General features: G+C 39.9%; 1 protein-coding gene across 3 annotated transcripts; it reads right to left on the bottom strand.

Annotated features, from left to right (window-relative positions):
• Positions 1 to 2,848: 2,848 nt before the first annotated feature.
• LOC140741605 (uncharacterized) lies at positions 2,849 to 16,650 on the bottom strand. 3 transcript variants are annotated; one of them, XM_073071902.1, is made up of 6 exons: positions 16,497 to 16,650; positions 15,746 to 15,903; positions 14,064 to 14,166; positions 12,190 to 12,222; positions 8,128 to 8,181; positions 2,849 to 3,805 (listed from the first exon to the last, which is right to left on the bottom strand). In XM_073071902.1, exons 2-6 carry the CDS (start codon positions 15,863 to 15,865, stop codon positions 3,753 to 3,755), a joined length of 363 nt encoding a protein of 120 aa, XP_072928003.1. In that variant the 5' UTR covers positions 15,866 to 15,903; positions 16,497 to 16,650; the 3' UTR covers positions 2,849 to 3,752. The 3 variants fall into 3 exon arrangements, with proteins under 3 accessions (XP_072928003.1, XP_072928004.1, XP_072928005.1); XM_073071903.1 differs by having other exon boundaries at positions 15,746 to 15,906; positions 16,497 to 16,584; XM_073071904.1 differs by lacking the exon at positions 8,128 to 8,181.
• Positions 16,651 to 17,877: the final 1,227 nt, after the last annotated feature.

The following is a 17,877-nucleotide window of genomic DNA, read 5'->3' as shown; positions in this document are numbered from 1 at the left end:
CTCATCATCTTGTACACCTCTATCAGCTCACCTCTCATCCTCCGTCGCTCCAAATTGTTGCAATTTAAATGTTACTAAGTTATGTTTTCTCATTATATTCTTGGTGATCAAATGTGATTTCACGAACTACAAGAGGGCATATTGTAAGTGAGGAAATAAAAATGGTTGGATGTTCCCAGCACTCACTTCTCTTGATATCAGTATCTGCACTGCATCCTCAGTAAATATGAGCTGACCTGTGCATCTGAACAGACCAGTCAACAGTGGGCTAATACAGCAAGCCCAATTTGGTCCCCCTCTGATGATCCGTTTTGCCAGGAGAGCTCCTTCAATAATGGTCAGAAATAGTGATTCATCTCCGCTATCCAACTCTCAGCACCACCATCCAATGCTCAGTGCAACTCACCCCCCCAACCCCCAGCCAAGCACACGTACACAATCCACTCACCAAACCCCATATCCTGGATATCTCAATAATCTCAATGAAGAAAGGGTCAAAACTGGAACTTTGTTCATTGGATTATTTGAGCTAAATTCACTACCTTCCTTTGCCAACATTTGTCAACAGCATCAGCCAATATTTTCCACCTCATATACTTATACGACTAACTCATCAACTGCCCATTATATTATATTCTGGGTTTGGACCCAGTCACACCAGGATAGTTCTTGTACCCTCTGCGAGACTATTTTGAACATTTTCCAACTTAAGACGTACAGCAGTAGAAAAAATCTAAAGCTGTGAACTTGGAGAGGTGCATTAACTGTTCTAGTTTCAAAAACTGATCATTACCACTTAAAACACAAATTCCGCTAAGAAATCCTTATTAAGATAGTCGAGCTGATGCCTTGAGGGATTAACTGTATGATTAAATTCAGAGGCACGAATGCATAATTACAAACTCTAACTAGTTGGAAAAATACACATTAATTTTGCGTGTGTGTGTGTGCTTTGTATTTTGACTTGAAGGGTCCGCTAATATGTCTTCCATATTTTACCAGAGACAGTCACATATTCTGCATGATGCTTTTTTTGTAATATCTTGATTACCGAATGATAGATGTTAATTTTAATTCAGTGAGACTTGCTGTAATAAGTTGTATTAGAGTTTTACTGTATAGCTGCATCCTTAGTAATTCCATCTGGTTGCTAGGGATCTTGGTCAAGCCTCACTTATGACCATGTAATAATGAACTGGAGACTGCTGTTAAAGGACTGCTATATGATGTCTCATATAAATTGCCTAACTCTCCTTCATTTGATTAATTACCCCATTTCTGGTATTTGCACATGAATTTCATGTTCATACCTGAATATCAAATCAACTTTCCTAACTACTAAAACTAGATCTGCTGGGGCAGCACATTTGAGTTATCTTATCAGCTGCATCAGTCTGCCATGGAAGCATCAATGCCCTGGAATCGACAAGTCTACAATAAGTGGTGGACATAGCCTGGTCCATCACAGGCAAATCCCTCTCCAGCACTGGGCACGTTTACAAGGAGTGCTGTCACAAGAAAGCAGCATCCTGTCCTGCTGAAGTATCTCAGCCTGAAACGTCGACTGTACTCTTTTCCATAGATGCTACCTGGCTTGCTGAGTTCCTCCAGCATTTTGTGTGTGTTGCTTCCATTATGAAGGATCCCCATCATCCAGGCCACGGTCTCTTCTCATTACTATCTTTGGGTAGGAGGTGTAGGACCCTTAGGTTCCACACCGCTAGGTTCAGGAACAATTAGTACCCTAATTAGTACCCTAGTAGCCATAAGGCTTCTGAATGAATGTGAACGACTTTGCTCACCTCAAAGCCAAGCTGACTCCACAACCTATAGACTCACTTTACAATTCATGTTATAAGTATTATTTATTTACATTTTTTAATTTATGGTGTGATTTGTCTTTTGCACATTGATTGTTCATCGATCTTTGTTTATATATAGTTTTTCATAAATTCTATTGTGCTTCTATTTTCTGGTAAATGCCTGCAGGAAAATAAATTTCAAGGTACTTCTATGGTGACATATGCACACTTTGATAATGAATTTACTTTGAATTTTGAGTTCACTTCGACGTCTTCTCAACTTGTTCAGATAAGATCTTGGTTGGCATGGATGACGTGGGCCAAAAGGCCTTCTTCATGGTGTATAACTCTATGACCCTATGACTGGCTTTTGCTATTTGAAAGGAAGGCTGAGTGAACGATTCTCTGTGCCCCTGATTTACTTTCCAATTTGTGTACTGGACATCGCCATATTTATTAAGGTTTATATAGTTAGGTGCAAGTTAGGTTAAATGGAGCAGATCACAATATTATTCCTAAAATATGTTCCATTTCTTGGGTTCTGTGCTTTGTTTCTATTAAAAGTAAGCATTTATTAAGAAGCTGGAATCCTTGGCTCTCCTGTGTCCTGCATCTTTTTGAACATCTTCCCTGTCCCATTCTGAAGTAATTGACCCCTGGCCTTGTGGTCTTTGGGTGTTTACCAGTGACTACTACAGTTAATCATTTATTAGCCTTGTTGATAATTATCAGCAGAATATTTGAACCCATCAAGCCAATGAACACCTATCTACTCTGCTCCTTCATCCCTTATCCAGTGATTCCAAAGGAAATTTCAGCTAAGTCCACTGAATCAATGGAGTATTTATAATTGTCTTGTTCTGTTCACCTCAGCCACTGATCATATTTATTTACTGGGCTATTAGAAAAGTGTGGTTACAGCAGCATCTTTGGGAGGATAACCCTGGGTATATGTCAATATGCTTCTAAACAGTACCATCGATTCTCAGTCTCACACTCACAATGGTTTGACGGTGTTACATTGTGAAAAGATTAGAATAAGCCAGTTTTACACTTTACAAGATGCATATTTTATTGATCCAATAGAACAGACACATAATGAATCATCAATTTAAATCAGACACAGAAAATAAATGTTTTTGTTTGTAATGTGGACTGCTGTGATGGTTCCTACAATTAAAAACGTTGGTACGTCACAGATCATAAAACGGTTGACTCAATGCATTCTTTTGTATGCTGTTTAACTTAATAGCCAATTGAATGAATACCAAAGCTTGCATGTCTGAATGATTGTACACAATATGCACCTATTTGATCTAGGGGGTTTCAAAAGTGATTGTTAAAAAACTATTTTACATTAATGTTACTTGAACTTTCATTCTTTTCTACTACAGCTGGCTATTGAGAAATGTGTAAATGTCAAAGCTCTGTTTTAAATAAATTACTTTTAAATAAGAGTCCATAAAGTTAACATTTTTTAAAAATTAAATCTAGTTGAATTAAAACCATGAAATTAATAGTGCATTTATACCAGAGCTCAGATTCATTTCTAGCACACAATTATGACTTCAAATCTTTATGAATGCCAGTTTCAAAAATACATTAGTATGAACATTCATTGTCCTATTCTATTGGACACAGACCCTGTGTGACGTCTGAGGCATTATATATTACTGACAATCATAATTATGGTTTGATTTGGATTCCTGTGTCTTTGTGAACTTTAACTGAAAGGATTGACATAAAGAGATTAAAATACCTAACGACTTTGACAAATTACACAAGGAGATTTGTTTATGTGGAGGTCTTGCATCAGCCTTGATGGTTGGTAAATTCCGAGGAACTTAAGCACAAATTTTGAGATAATGGCTATTTAGCCAAAAGGAAAAAAATGCCCTTCCTGGTGGTTTGGAGCAGAGGGCGTTCCTGGAGTTTTGCATTTACACTCTATTATTTGCGCCTTCTTCCAAAATACTGAATTTTTTCCCACTCAGGAGGTGACTCTGAAAAACAACAAGAAGATTCCTTGCATTAACATTGTATCACCAGATTTGCTAGTGTATTACCTTCAGTCATATCCTTTAATTGTAAGGCTCCCTCAGAAATAAAATACTACTTTAATTTTCAGAATTTGCTTTATTCCTTAGCATTTCTTCTACCCTGATTTTTGACAACAGCTGTTATATATCCTCTTACTGGTAGGGCATGTCATGGACATTTGCAACAAATCTAAGTTAATCTTACCTACATATGTTAGCTAGCATTGAGTTGGGTATTAAATTAGATGGAATCCCCATTGCTCTTCTCTACAAGCTGACAAATCCTAACGCCATGACTTCGTCTTTCACCTCAGGGGCGTCAAACCCTGAACATATGGATGGAGTAGTAATATCCATTTTCTGAGACGGATTTGGAGAACCTGATTCTAAACTGGCATCAGCCTATGTGGCGCTGAGTAGGAGTACCCCTCAGAGGGGCTTAGGAGGATTTCCTGTGATAAATGCAGATGCACATCACTGGCACAATGTAGGAAGCTCTCAGAGACTATGTCAATAGACAATAGACAATAGACAATAGGTGCAGAAGTAGACCATTCGGCCCTTCGAGCCTGCACCACCATTTTGAGATCATGGCTGATCAATTACTATCAATACCCGGTTCCTGCCTTGTCCCCATATCCCTTGATTCCCCTATCCATAAGATACCTATCTAGCTCCTTCTTGAAAGCATCCAGAGAACTGGCCTCCACTACCTTCCGAGGCAGTGCATTCCAGACCCCCACAACTCTCTGGGAGAAGAAGTTTTTCCTTAACTCTGTCCTAAATGACCTACCCTTTATTCTCAAACCATGCCCTCTGGTACTGGATTCTCCCAGCATCTGGAACATATTTCCTGCATCTATCTTGTCCAATCCCTTAATAATCTTATATGTTTCAATCAGATCCCCTCTCAATCTCATTAATTCCAGCCTGTACAAGCCCAGTCTCTCTAACCTCTCTGCGTAAGACAGTCCAGACATCCCAGGAATTAACCTCGTGAATCTACGCTACACTTCCTCTACAGCCAGGATGTCCTTCCTTAACCCTGGAGACCAAAACTGTACACAATACTCCAGGTGTGGTCTCACCAGGGCTCTGTACAAATGCAAGAGGATTTCCTTGCTTTTGTACTCAATTCCCTTTGTAATAAAGGATAAATGTCCATTTATCATGCGCTCCATCCTACTGGTTGCTTTCTCTTCCATTGTAATGAGCTCTTTTCTTAAGTGTTTGTATCTCAACTTAGTGTTTTCTCATGAATCTATGAATCACATTGAACTAGAACAAAAGCAAGCAGTTAATTTTCCTATTTTGTCAGTTATAAGAATTGTTGTTTAGGTTAAATATGTACTTAATGGAGTTCACCATGATATTGGGGGATTCTCACTGAAACCTACTGAATACTGAAAGACCTAGCTAGAGTGGGTACAGAAAGGATATTTATATTAGTAGGAGAGTCTAGGATCTAAGGGCACAGCCTCAAAATAAAGGGACATCCCATTAGAACTGAGTTGAGGAGGATGTTCTTCAGATAAAGGGTGGTGAATCTGTGGAATATGTTGCCACAAGGGCTGTGAAGGCCAAGTCACTGGATGTATTTAAGGTAGTGATTGATAGATTCTTGATAAGAAAGATTATTAAGGGTTATGGGGAGCAGGTAGGAGAACTGGGTAGAGAAAAAAACATAGAACATACAATAGTACAGCACATTACAGGCCCTTCGGCCCACAATGTTGTGCCGACCCTCAAACCCTGCCTCCCATATAACCCACCACCTTAAATTCCTCCATATACTTGTCTAGTAGTCTCTTAAACTTCATTAGTCTGTCTGCCTCCACCACTGACTCAGGCAGTGCATTCCACGCACCAACCACTCTCTGAGTGAAAAACCTTCCTCTAATATCCCCCTTGAACTTCCCTCCCCTTAACTTAAAGCCATGTCCTCTTGTACTGAGCAGTGGTGCCCTGGGGAAGAGGTGCTGGCTGTCCACTCTGTCTATTCCTCTTAATATCTTGTACACCTCTATCATGTCTCCTCTCATCCTCCTTCTCTCCAAAGAGTAAAGCCCTAGCTCCCTTAATCTCTGATCATAATCCATACTCTCTAAACCAGGCAGCATCCTGGTAAATCTCCTCTGTACCCTTTCCAATGCTTCCACATCCTTCCTATAGTGAGGCGACCAGAACTGGACACAGTACTCCAAGTGTGGCCTAACTAGAGTTTTATAGAGCTGCATCATTACATCGCATCTCTTAAACTCTATCCCTCGACTTATGAAAGCTAACAACCCATAAGGTTTCTTAACTACCCTATCTACCTGTGAGGCAACTTTCAGGGATCCGTGGACATGTACCCCCAGATCCCTCTGCTCCTCCACACTACCAAGTATCCTGCCATTTACTTTGTACTCTGCCTTGGAGTTTGTCCTTCCAAAGTGTACCACCTCACACTTCTCCGGGTTGAACTCCATCTGCCACTGCTCAGCCCACTTCTGCATCCTATCAATGTCTCTCTGCAATCTTTGACAATCCTCTACACTATCTACAACACCACCAATCTTTGTGTCGTCTGCAAACTTGCCAACCCACCCTTCTACCCCCACATCCAGGTCGTTAATAAAAATCACGAAAAGTCGAGGTCCCAGAACAGATCCTTGTGGGACACCACTAGTCACAACCCTCCAATCTGAATGTACTCCCTCCATCACGACCCTCTGCCTTCTGCAGGCAAGCCAATTCTGAATCCACCTGGCCAAACTTCCCTGGATCCCTTGCCTTCTGACTTTCTGAATAAGCCTACCGTGTGGAACCTTGTCAAATGCCTTACTAAAATCCATGTAGATCACATCCACTGCACTACCCTCATCTATATGCCTGGTCACCTCCTCAAAGAACTCTATCAGTTCTTTATTGTTAGGCACGATCTGCCCTTCACAAAGCCATGCTGACTGTCCCTGATCAGACCATGATTCTCTAAATGCCCATAGATCCTATCTCTAAGAATCTTTTCCAACAGCTTTCCCACCACAGACGTAAGGCTCACTGGTCTATAATTACCCGGACTATCCCTGTGGTGAACTACATATACCTGTCTGGACACACCCCCTAATGACTGCTCCTGTGGCTCCTCCCACAGACCCCGGTATAAAGGCGATTGAGGTCTGAGCCCAGCCTCTCTGTCTCCAGGATGTAGTATGGTGGTCAACCACTGCTTGTTCCTTCTTCCAGTCAATAAAAGCCGATATCTCGCCTTTACGTCTCAGAGAGAGTTATTGATGGTGCATCAATCCCTACTACCTTTTTTGAACAAGGGGACAACATTCACCTCCCTCCAATCCTCCGGTACCATTCCCACGGACAACGAGGGCATAAAGATCCTAGCGAGAGGCTCAGCAATCTTTTCCCTCGCCTCGTGGAGCAGCCTGGGGAATATTCCGTCAGGCCCCCGGGGACTTATCCATCCTAATGTATTTTAACAACTCCAACACCTCTTCTCCCTTAATATCAACATGCTCCAGATCGCCCAGCCACATGTACTTCTGGCAGATGTGACTCTGCGGGAGAGGGGAGTTCCCCCAAAACTGCCACATCTCACAGGAGAGGCACATCACCGTCTCAGGAGACATTGCAAAGACTAACTGGGAACAAACTCATCCTCCGCCTCTTCCCGTCGAAGCACTCCTTCACTGGCCCACTCACTCACTGGCCGCTTTCCACAGGCAAGAGATAAAAGTTCAGCCACAATTGAATGATGAAGCAGACACAATGTGCCAAATACCCTTATTCTGCTTCTATATAATATATTCTTATAGATAGCACTGACTAAATTGAGACTATCGGCAATGGAGAATTAAGGTAACATTAAGCTACCATTGTCAAACTTACTCAAAGGGACTGAAAGATAAGGAAATGCATTAAGACAAGGAGTAGTGAGTTGGAATTGTTATTAAGTTCAGGCATATAGTGGTACCATACTGTAGAGACAAAACTGTCCAACAGCACTGTTCTTTGCACGGCGTATTTGCTACTAGGTCAATGTTAGGAAGTGCTTCCTATGCACTGTTCTTTTAAAAGACCACAAAAATGAGCCAAGTTCTCATTAAAATGCTGTGATTCAAGTAAATGAAAAAACGTGTAGAGTAATTTGTTGAATTACCTTTGCAACAATTGCATTTGACTGAAGATGTTAAGTTTAAGTGGATATGAGTGATCAGAATTTACTGTGTACCCAACCCAAGGGAGGGAAGGTAGAAGGAGCACTATAGTTCAGAGTGTGGATGACATACCAGCACTTGAAGACCGACGTCCCATAAGTCCAACAAACATCTCTCCCTTTTGCCCTACATTGAAAAATGGGGGAAATGATCAAAAATAGGAATTAAAGACACGTCTGCATTTCCTCATTGGCCCTTTAATTAGCATAGTGTACATTGTGAAAGAGTCCACCATTACATGTCACTTTCTTCTTCAGTCATTGGTGTTAGGATTGCTAATGCTGAGGAGTGCCTTCACTCATCACCTATTTTCAGAGGAGTAGCCTCAACTGCATTTCTGCTGGAGTTTCGAACCCACTCATTTCCAGTAATAACCTTCAATCCTGTCTGATACATCTCACTTGCTGAAAAATTGGGTCACAGCATTCATTCCACTAGGGAACAACAACCTCTCTCATGCTTGATTATAAACTTCAGCAGACCTCTTGAAAGATGTTCTGATGCCCATGATGGAATTTATTCTCCCAAATAGCCATGATGTTGCTGTAAAACCTGATTTACAATCTAAAGTACATCATTTACAGGCATGTATCACTGAAGAGATTTATTTACAATGAATGTGTCTGTTGTTTACTGCATTCTGTTCACAAAATACTGAGCTAATAAATATTTCAATGTGCAAGTAGGCCTGGGGGGGGGAGTGAACAAATTAGCAATCAAATGATGTACGTCACGTATTAACAATGTAAGATTGATAGCTATTTACTTTCAGAATACTAAAGGTTTGGCTGAAATGTAATTATGCTATGACTGCTTGGATGCAATAAAACCCCTATGCTTTCAGCATAAACTCTCTCTGAACTAATATTAAAAAGGGAAGGCAATTAAAGGTGATTTCATGTGCTGGACTGCTCCAGGTAGATGATTTGTTGGGGATTGCCTCCAGTTGCAACTGTACAAGGGAGAAATTCCACAGCATTTGTAGCAATAGGAAGACAATTCTATTTTCAAACTTGGGTTCTTTGCTGATGTCTGAGAAACAAATATGTAAGGAAATGTCAGTAACTAATGCCATGAGAAACAGGATTTAAATTGCTGCCTTGAGAATGTTGCCTCCATAATGAAAAATTAAAACAGCTCTTTCGGCAGGACCACTGATCCATAGATAAAAGGTTAAAAACCTTCAAGGCAGGGAGGGGGATTTAAGTCCAACAAAAATCTAGAATTTGAACAAAGTAACCATAACCGAAATTACAGGACTCACATAACATATCCATCTGTTTCACTAACATCATTCGGGGATGAAAATGTGCTATTTCTCCCTCTCTGTGCACCAATTTGATAGCTTCTGAACTACCTCCTCTGTTCTACGTTAATCATGGAAAGACAATACACACTGGTGTTGCAATGATTTCCATATGCCAGAAATGCATCAGAAAGGCTGCAATGTGCCATGCGTTCGATACCAGTACTCAAAACGCAGGCAAGAAAAGTTCACCATGAAGGAAGTTGACACTTGTTTAGTCTTGGCAGACTGTTATATTTTAGATATATTCTGGTTAGTCCTCTACATTTGTAACTCAAGACCTCACATTTCAAAATATAGTATCTTCTTCTTTTCAATTTTAACTGGGAATTGAAACAGGATAATTTAAATGAATGCTTTAGTAAATTGTAAAAATTACTTACCGGTAATTACTATTGCTGTTAAATTACTATATACAGTGTTATATAACTTTATATCATTTGTGAAATATTACTCTTCAGATTCTTTTACTGCAGTAACTTCCAGATGCATGCACAACTTATACATCTACAGAATACGTTTTTATCTGTTAATATTATTTTATGTGTTGCATGTGAGATTTGGACTGTGTTTTGCACCTGTGTCCCAGAGGAACGTTGTTTATTTTAGCTGTATACATGTGTACATTGAATGACAATGAACTTGAACTGATGCATGTAAGTGAATTGCCAATAGCATCAGTCAATGGCAGATTGAGAAGGTTATGGGTTTCTTTTGTATTCTTTTTCACTGTCACATTCCCATTTCAAGTACCTAGTGTTCACATTATGAAGCATATGTAGATGTAAAATGCATTTTGTGATGCCCTTTCACAATACTCTATCCAAACCTGAGTATCCACCTTGATATCCATTTGCAATTCCCACAACTTTTCTGAACGTTATCACCAATTAATGCCAAACTATGGATCATTATGTATGATATGCCTTAGATATGAAAAAACCTGGTAGATTACATTTCAGTTTTTGATCTCAATCTACCTTGCACTTTATTTGTTTCCTGAACTTTCTCTGTAGCTTCTACATTACAATCTGCATTCTCAATTGTATGGCATGCAAACTATATCTTGGTACCAATGAGTTACTATCCTTACAATTCATTGTGAGAACCAAATTTAGTTTCACAGATGCAAACATAAAATAATAACGTATTTCTCCCAATGTTGTTCTATATTCAGGTGCTAAATTATTTGAGACCACACTAGGAGCACTGAAGTTCCCTCTTTGAAACTCAGAACTCACCAAACAGAGCCACAGATGTGGAGCCATGCTTTGATATTCCCATGAACATCACAACTTCCCATGAACATCACAACTTCAATTTCCACTCTCCAAAAGACATGTCCTCACATCTTGAACACTTGCTCATATTGAACCACAGATGAGACTACATGCTTAATTATCTCTAATTGGGATGCAATCTACTTGCTTTCTTTCTTTTCTCATATCCAGGCAATTTAGTCACTTATTTTATGGGTCTTCTGAAGCGGATTATCAAGATTATCCTGGTGTGACCACACTGGATGTCTGTGATGATTTTTGAGATCTATTGGTGCTATTGAAATCTGTAGCTAAACAGCTTTAGGCTGCAGCTAGAAAGTGGAAAATACATAAGCTGAATCTGAAGTTGCGACAACTGCAGGTTGTCCTAATAAATAAAATAAATTTTCTGTATGAGTTAGCAACAATTATATTATGTAAGAATATTGCTCAGAATTTATATTTACATGCCCTAATTGTGGAAATGTTTTCTTAACAAACATCCCAAATGTTATGTAAAAATGTAAGTATTTTTGTTTATATGTATATTAAATACATATATGGTTGGGCCTAATTTGAATTGAGTAGAAATAGTACTAGTATTTATTTTGCCAAGAATATATACTGATAGTAATGTCGTTTCAAATTCTGAAGATTCAAATTTGAAATGGTAATATTGTTATACACCATAAAATCAAACAATTATATTATGTATAATAATACGCAAGCAGGCTTTTTCCACTGAGGCTAGGGGAGAAAAAAACCAGAGGGCATGGGTTAAGGGTGAAGGGGGAAAGTTTAAAGGGAACATTGGGGGGGGGCTTCTTCACACAGAGAGCGGTGGGAGTGTGGAATGAGCTGCCAGATGAAGTGGGGAATGAAGGCTCACTTTTAACATTTAAGAAAAACTTGGACAGGTACATGGATGAGAAGGGTTTGGAGGGATATGATCCAGGTGCATGTCAGTGGGACTAGGCAGAAAAATGGTTTGGCACAGCCAAGAAGGGCATAAGGGCCTGTTTCTATGCTGTAATGTTCTATGGGTCTATGGTAAGCTTTTTAAAATATTGGGTAGTGTGTTGAAATTATAAATGGCTCTCTCTCCCCAATTACAGTCTGTTGGCCATTCATCATTATTGTTACTGATACCATTCTGAACCAAAAAAGCACATTGCTTCAGCCTCTCTTTCTCCTTGAAACTTCTTGGTTATTTTGTTATCTTCCCAAATTCTACACCTATCTTTTTTTCAAAATCTCTGCTTATGTCTCCCCAGAGAGCTGAAATAGATTAATCAGTGCTCTTAGTAGATGTGACTGTGGTACACAATTCCTGAATCCTTCTGTGACCTTTAACACATTTCACCTATTACCCTTCTCTGTGCTTGATCACACCAGGGCAGTTCGGTCTATGACTTCCCTTTTCCATTCCATTCACCCTGGATACCTCCAAGGATCATCCCTGTGTTCCTTTGTCTTTCTTACTTAAATGCAGTCCTTGGCTAATAACTAATTAACTAAAATTCATGACCACATTTGAAGAAAGACCATATACCTCAACAATACACTTACTTTTACGGCCAACGATACCAGCTTGTGTTGGGCCTGTAAAAACAACAGTGTGTTACATACAAAAAATCTTGAGTGAATATCTGTCTTACAATAATCGCTGGTAAACTATTTCATTACTTCATTTCCCTCCTCTGTTAAAGATAGCAAGATATTAACATGGTTTCAAAGGTATCAGTAGCATTCTGGTAACTCATCTGTGGTTTTAGGCATGAGAAAGAACAGTAAGTGCCAGAAAAACAGGCAAGGAAGTTAAACCTGGGGCAATCCTGGGTTAAATGCAACTTTAAGCAAACCTGATGGCGGATTCAAGAGTTTGTGGAATTTTACCTAGTTTTATCCATTATCTCTCCTATTAATCTTGTAGGCGTTGCATTTTTTAACTCAAAAGTGCTATCTTTTTGAGTGGAACACGCACAAAAAATATTTACTTTGTTTATTATGCAAAAATAATTCCCCCAATTTAGTTATTAATTTTGTTTTAACATCAGAGAATCAACCATCAATAGACCTGAATGAGAATTAATGTTCAAGTTGATAACCTCCCATCAGAACAATTTTATCCAAAAGTCATCAATCTGGGGAAAAAAAATAACCAGCTCTTTTTTTCACCAGCAATGCATCTGGCTGGCTGAGATCTTTCAGCACATTCTCCTTTTAGTTTCTTAAGAGGATTGCACAGATTGATCTGAAAAGTATTATAACAATAGAAGCTGTTCAAAACAGCTTAGAACTAATATATTTCAAATTATGTTAAATCAGCTTCTTTTTTGAAGTTGAGTTTACTGTGTGTGTGCGTTAATGTGTTAGATCCTACACGATATGATGAATAACTGCCATCACTTCTTTTGGTTGTCAGAAATACCTTGATAACCTGAAACAGCAACATCTATAAACAGAATTTTCCTGTACTTTGTGTGGCATAGGAGTAGAAAATAAGGGAGTAAAATAAATCAAAAGCATCCCTACTGATATAGCGAAGGGAAAAGATAAATAGTGAATACTTTTATGAAAGACTAAATCTCCATTAAATGCTAATAGCAGCCACTCAAGAAGAAAAGGAAATGAATTGCTGTTATTTAATCTGTGCAGGATTGGAAAGATTAATCTCAGTCTTGCTTCAAAATTATATATAAAATAAAATATTACAGTGCTAATCAGAAAGATTGAAGCACATACAAGATATTACTATCATTGATGATAATGGCAGAGTTGAAAGGTGTCAGCTATACAGTTGTAGTTTTCTTAAAATAAATGCCAAAGCTCTTTAAAAATATTAAACAAATTTCAGCAGGGATTAAGATATTATGGTTGTTTTAATGTTGTCTTGATAAATTATATTTTGCAATAATTAATCAAAAAGTTGAACTAAAAGGAATAAAGATATAAACTCAATTGTGTAGCAAGTGTAAGATAGTATTAAGTTAGTATTGAAACTTTAGAAATGTATGATTAAGGTAGGGCCTAGGACTGAACTCTTCACAATTTTATATTGAAAAAGATGGAAAATTTTAACAAGATGTTTTGAAAAATATTTCTGTAGTCTCTCACTGGGAAACAACCATCAATTTCTGACACTAGGACGGAGACAAACTGTAAGACATATCAATCACATCTTCTCAGACCTTATACAACCTAGAGTACAGACACAGAATATGACAGATAAACCAGCTTACAGAAGGAGGATGGCAAATACAATCATTTATGAAATCACTGCAGCACTCGTTATCAATGGCGGATTTAGTCTCTGAACCGACATTTGGGGACATTCACAATAGCAAATGTACTGAATTATCCAATGATTTCGGCCCTCTACCAGAGATGAAGCTCTCTACCAAAAGACGGAACCATAAACCAGGACAGATAGAATCTCTTACCAGAAGAACGCTTCCCCATTAAGCCATAGAATTTATCAAATTTTGCTCTTTTTACCAGGCGCGCAAACTGTTGGATAAGGTTGTTGTCTTCTGGTAAATTATCCTGCAGATAGAACAAAAGCGTAATTACTTCTTTCAGCAATGTTTTAAATCACGCACATTATCGCAATATACAGTATTTGAGAACAGCGGAGAAGCAAATGATTTGAAAGGTAGCATGAAACCAAACATGAGGATATGATAGGTTGACAATTTTAAGACCGGGCGATCAGGTGCCAATGCAGACCAGATATATGAATTATTTTACAATCAGAATCAGGCTTAATGTCACCGGCTTGTGTCGTGAAATTTGATAACTTTGCGGCAGCAGTACAATGCAATGCATGATAAATATAGAAGAAAAGCTGAATTTCAGTAAGTATATATATACATTAAATAGTTAAGTTAAAAAAGTACTGCAAAAACAAAAATAAAAGTGAGGTAGTGTTCATGGCTTCACTGTCCATTTAGGAACTGGATGACAGAGAGGAAGAAGCTGTTCCTGAATCACTGAGTGTGTGCCTTCAGGCTTCTGTACCTCCTACCTGACGGTAACAGTGAGAAAAGGGTATATCCTTAATGCGTTTAATAAAATAGTTTCCTTGTTTTAGTAAGTGAATGGGGGAATTGTGGAACTAAGTCTAATTTAGTTGAATAAAGATACTAGTTTATCTTCATGTATATTGATTTGATGGTTATGCATTCCTAATTCGGTGAGAATGAACCTAATTATTAAAACTGGAAAATACATGGAATTCTGACATAGCCGATCAGGAGAGATGGTGGGACGAACCTAAGCTCAGACCCGGCGGTAAAACCACGGCAACGAGCTGTTGGAGACGACCCCTGTACTCTCTGTGATAACTTCTATCAAGATGAGAGATTTTGTTACTTCTCCATTCTCCTGCAACGATGATCGCGCCGATTGAAATTACTCTTGTAGGGACTGGACATCAATCGGTGCTTGGCTTTCGCCTTGTAAACGGGGAAACTCAGGACACGACCGCGTTATTGGAAGGTGAAGAAGAAATCTGGCGCTAACAGGGGACCTAGGCTCGCTGCCGATCCCAAATGATAAACACTGGTACAAAGAGAAAACGAGGAGAAAAAGCGCGGTGGAGATGGGACGAGTTGGAGAAATGTCCGGAAAGAACCTTTTTGGCATGGGTCAGCTCCCGAGTCTTCAGGGCTGTCACAATGGGCTGTGCAGCGTGGGGCGCAATGTGTACGAAATAAGCAACGGGGAATATATCCCCTGGTGTTTCTCTTTATGGAGGACATTGATCGGGAAAACTCGAGGAGTTCACCCCTATGTCAGATCTCTGGAGAACAAAATGTCTTTATCGAATGAAGTTTATATCAATTCGTTCAATTCACACTGAACACGACTTGCTCTTCATATTTTTCATCAAGCCCCAACAAACCTCTTCCCAGCCCCTGCCTGTCCCAATCCATCAGCTGCTCTGCCCTTGGCTCACCTTATTTCCAATAGCCCGACTCTTCCCAACGCTCTTCCAGTTTCCACCCCTCTCTGCAACCCCAATCCTCCCTTCTCAAGATGAGTCGCCGATGGGGTCAGGAAGTTTCAGTTCAGCATCGAACGGACCAGAAAGTATTCTAGGAAGTTAACGTGCACAGGTTACCTGCCAGTTCTCGGTGTCGAGGTTCCACGAGTCCCTGTCGGCGGTCGGCGACGGCTCTTCATCGCAGTAAGCATGTGCAAACACCACGATCAACAGAAGGATGGCTTTTACCATTTCCATTCTCTAGGGTGGACTGGCAAGTCTTGAGATCCGACTTCCTACTTGTAGGGGAGGGAAACAATGTGACTCAACCTATGGTATCTATTTACTTATAAATGAAGGAAATATGCTCACAGAGAGAGACAGACAGACAGACAGAGAAAGAGAGAGAGAGCGAGAGGAAGAGACAGACAGCCAGAGAGAGAGAGAGAGAGAGAGAGAGAGAGAGAGAGAGAGAGCGAGAGAGAGAGAGAGAGAGGAAGAGACAGACAGACAGCCAGAGAGAGAGAGAGAGAGAGAGAGAGGAAGAGACAGACAGCCAGAGAGAGAGAGAGAGAGAGAGAGAGAGAGAGAGAGAGAGAGAGAGAGAGAGAGAGAGAGAGAGAGAGAGAGAGAGAGAGAGAGAGAGAGGAAGAGACAGACAGACAGCCAGAGAGAGAGAGAGAGGAAGAGACAGACAGACAGAGGAAGAGAGAGAGAGAGAGAGAGAGAGAGAGAGAGAGAGAGAGAGAGAGAGAGAGAGAGAGAGAGAGAGAGAGGAAGAGACAGACAGACAGCCAGAGAGAGAGAGAGAGAGAGAGAGAGAGAGAGAGAGAGAGAGAGAGAGAGAGAGCTCTTCCTATCAGACAGAACAAAAGTGAAGTTTTCCAACCTCTGTGCAGTTTCACCAGCCTCTTTAGCTTCTCGCTGACGCTTCGGTGCGCCCAAGACTCATTTATAGGAAATCTCAACGTGATCTGTAGGTCTAAGACCCTCCTTTCCGTTATCGAAAGCGAATGAATCACCAACCTGTCGTTTCACTATCAGATTTATCAGGGAGGAGGGGAGAAGTAGTAGGCTCGGTGTGACAATCAGTACTTGTCCCATGAGAGCATCAGTATTGATGGAGGCAGGTCGTCAAATGAAACTGGTAACGATTAGTGAATGGAGCGATAAGGAATTGGTTAGAAAAACGAGACCTGTTTGCAACAAAGACTTGTCCTCTCGCCCTCCCGGGATCTCACTCTCAACCCGACTCTTTGCTACACACTGAGAGAAAAACACCTCGGGTTTTTGTAACTATGTCACTAGGGATCATTTTAATGATACAGACCCAACATCTAAGCGACGAAACTAACTGCTATTCATGCTATTCTAATTCCCTTACAATTCTAAATGTTTATAGGCGAGTGTGTGTAAAACTACATGTCAAGTACGGAATGTGCAAATTTGTATGGCCAACACTTCTGACGACTATTCCAGATCAGAAAATCTGATGGAATAATTGGGCGAACATTCGTTTTGTTTTGGGAGAGCGCACCTTTAATTGCAAAATAAATGAGCACATTTAAATTTTCGGACGTTTTCATCATACTCACTACGTTTCTTTTCACCCGAGAAAGAACTGAACATTGAAATTACGGAGTAAGATTACGTGGAGGGGAAGTGATTCAGTGGTGTGGGGATATGAGCTGAATCTGATTAATTTGATCTAAACGTAGGTAGACAACTTTTGCGCTCTGCTTGCCTCTCCACAGATCCAGTAATTCAGTTTAATTTCAGATTTCCAGCAGTGTTTGGATTTTAGATGTGGGACTGAGCTAATGAGCTGGAATATTCGTTTGAATCAGTGAGGCTGACAGAAGTAGTAGTGTTGGACTCAGGGTAAATTGGCGGAACTGTAAATATGGACTGCAGGGTGAGTTTGCGGAACTGGTAATCCTGATTTGGAGATGGGGAGAAATTATGAAGATATTAAAATGGATTTCAGGGTAAAGTGGCAGGGCTGGTAATATTGATTAGTATGAATCAGTGAAGCTGATATTAGTGGGTCCAGTAATTTTGGATACAGGGGTGAATTAATTGATCTAATAGATTTTTTCCAGTTTGTAGAGGTCCATGGAGGTCACATTATGCTGCTGATGTGTCTTGTATGGTGACTAGAGAGTTAAATCAGTGTCTCAAAGATTGGTGTAGGGGAAGTGGGTTTGAATTCATGGGAAACTGGCAGCAGTATTGGGGAAGGAGGGAGCTGTTCCTTTGGGTTATGCTGC

The sequence above is a fragment of the Hemitrygon akajei genome, chromosome 18 (assembly GCF_048418815.1).
Source record: "Hemitrygon akajei chromosome 18, sHemAka1.3, whole genome shotgun sequence".
NCBI classification, from domain to species: Eukaryota; Metazoa; Chordata; class Chondrichthyes; order Myliobatiformes; family Dasyatidae; genus Hemitrygon; species Hemitrygon akajei.
The sequence above is the reverse complement of the archived record's forward strand: the minus strand, read 5'-3'. Positions and strand labels throughout refer to the sequence as shown.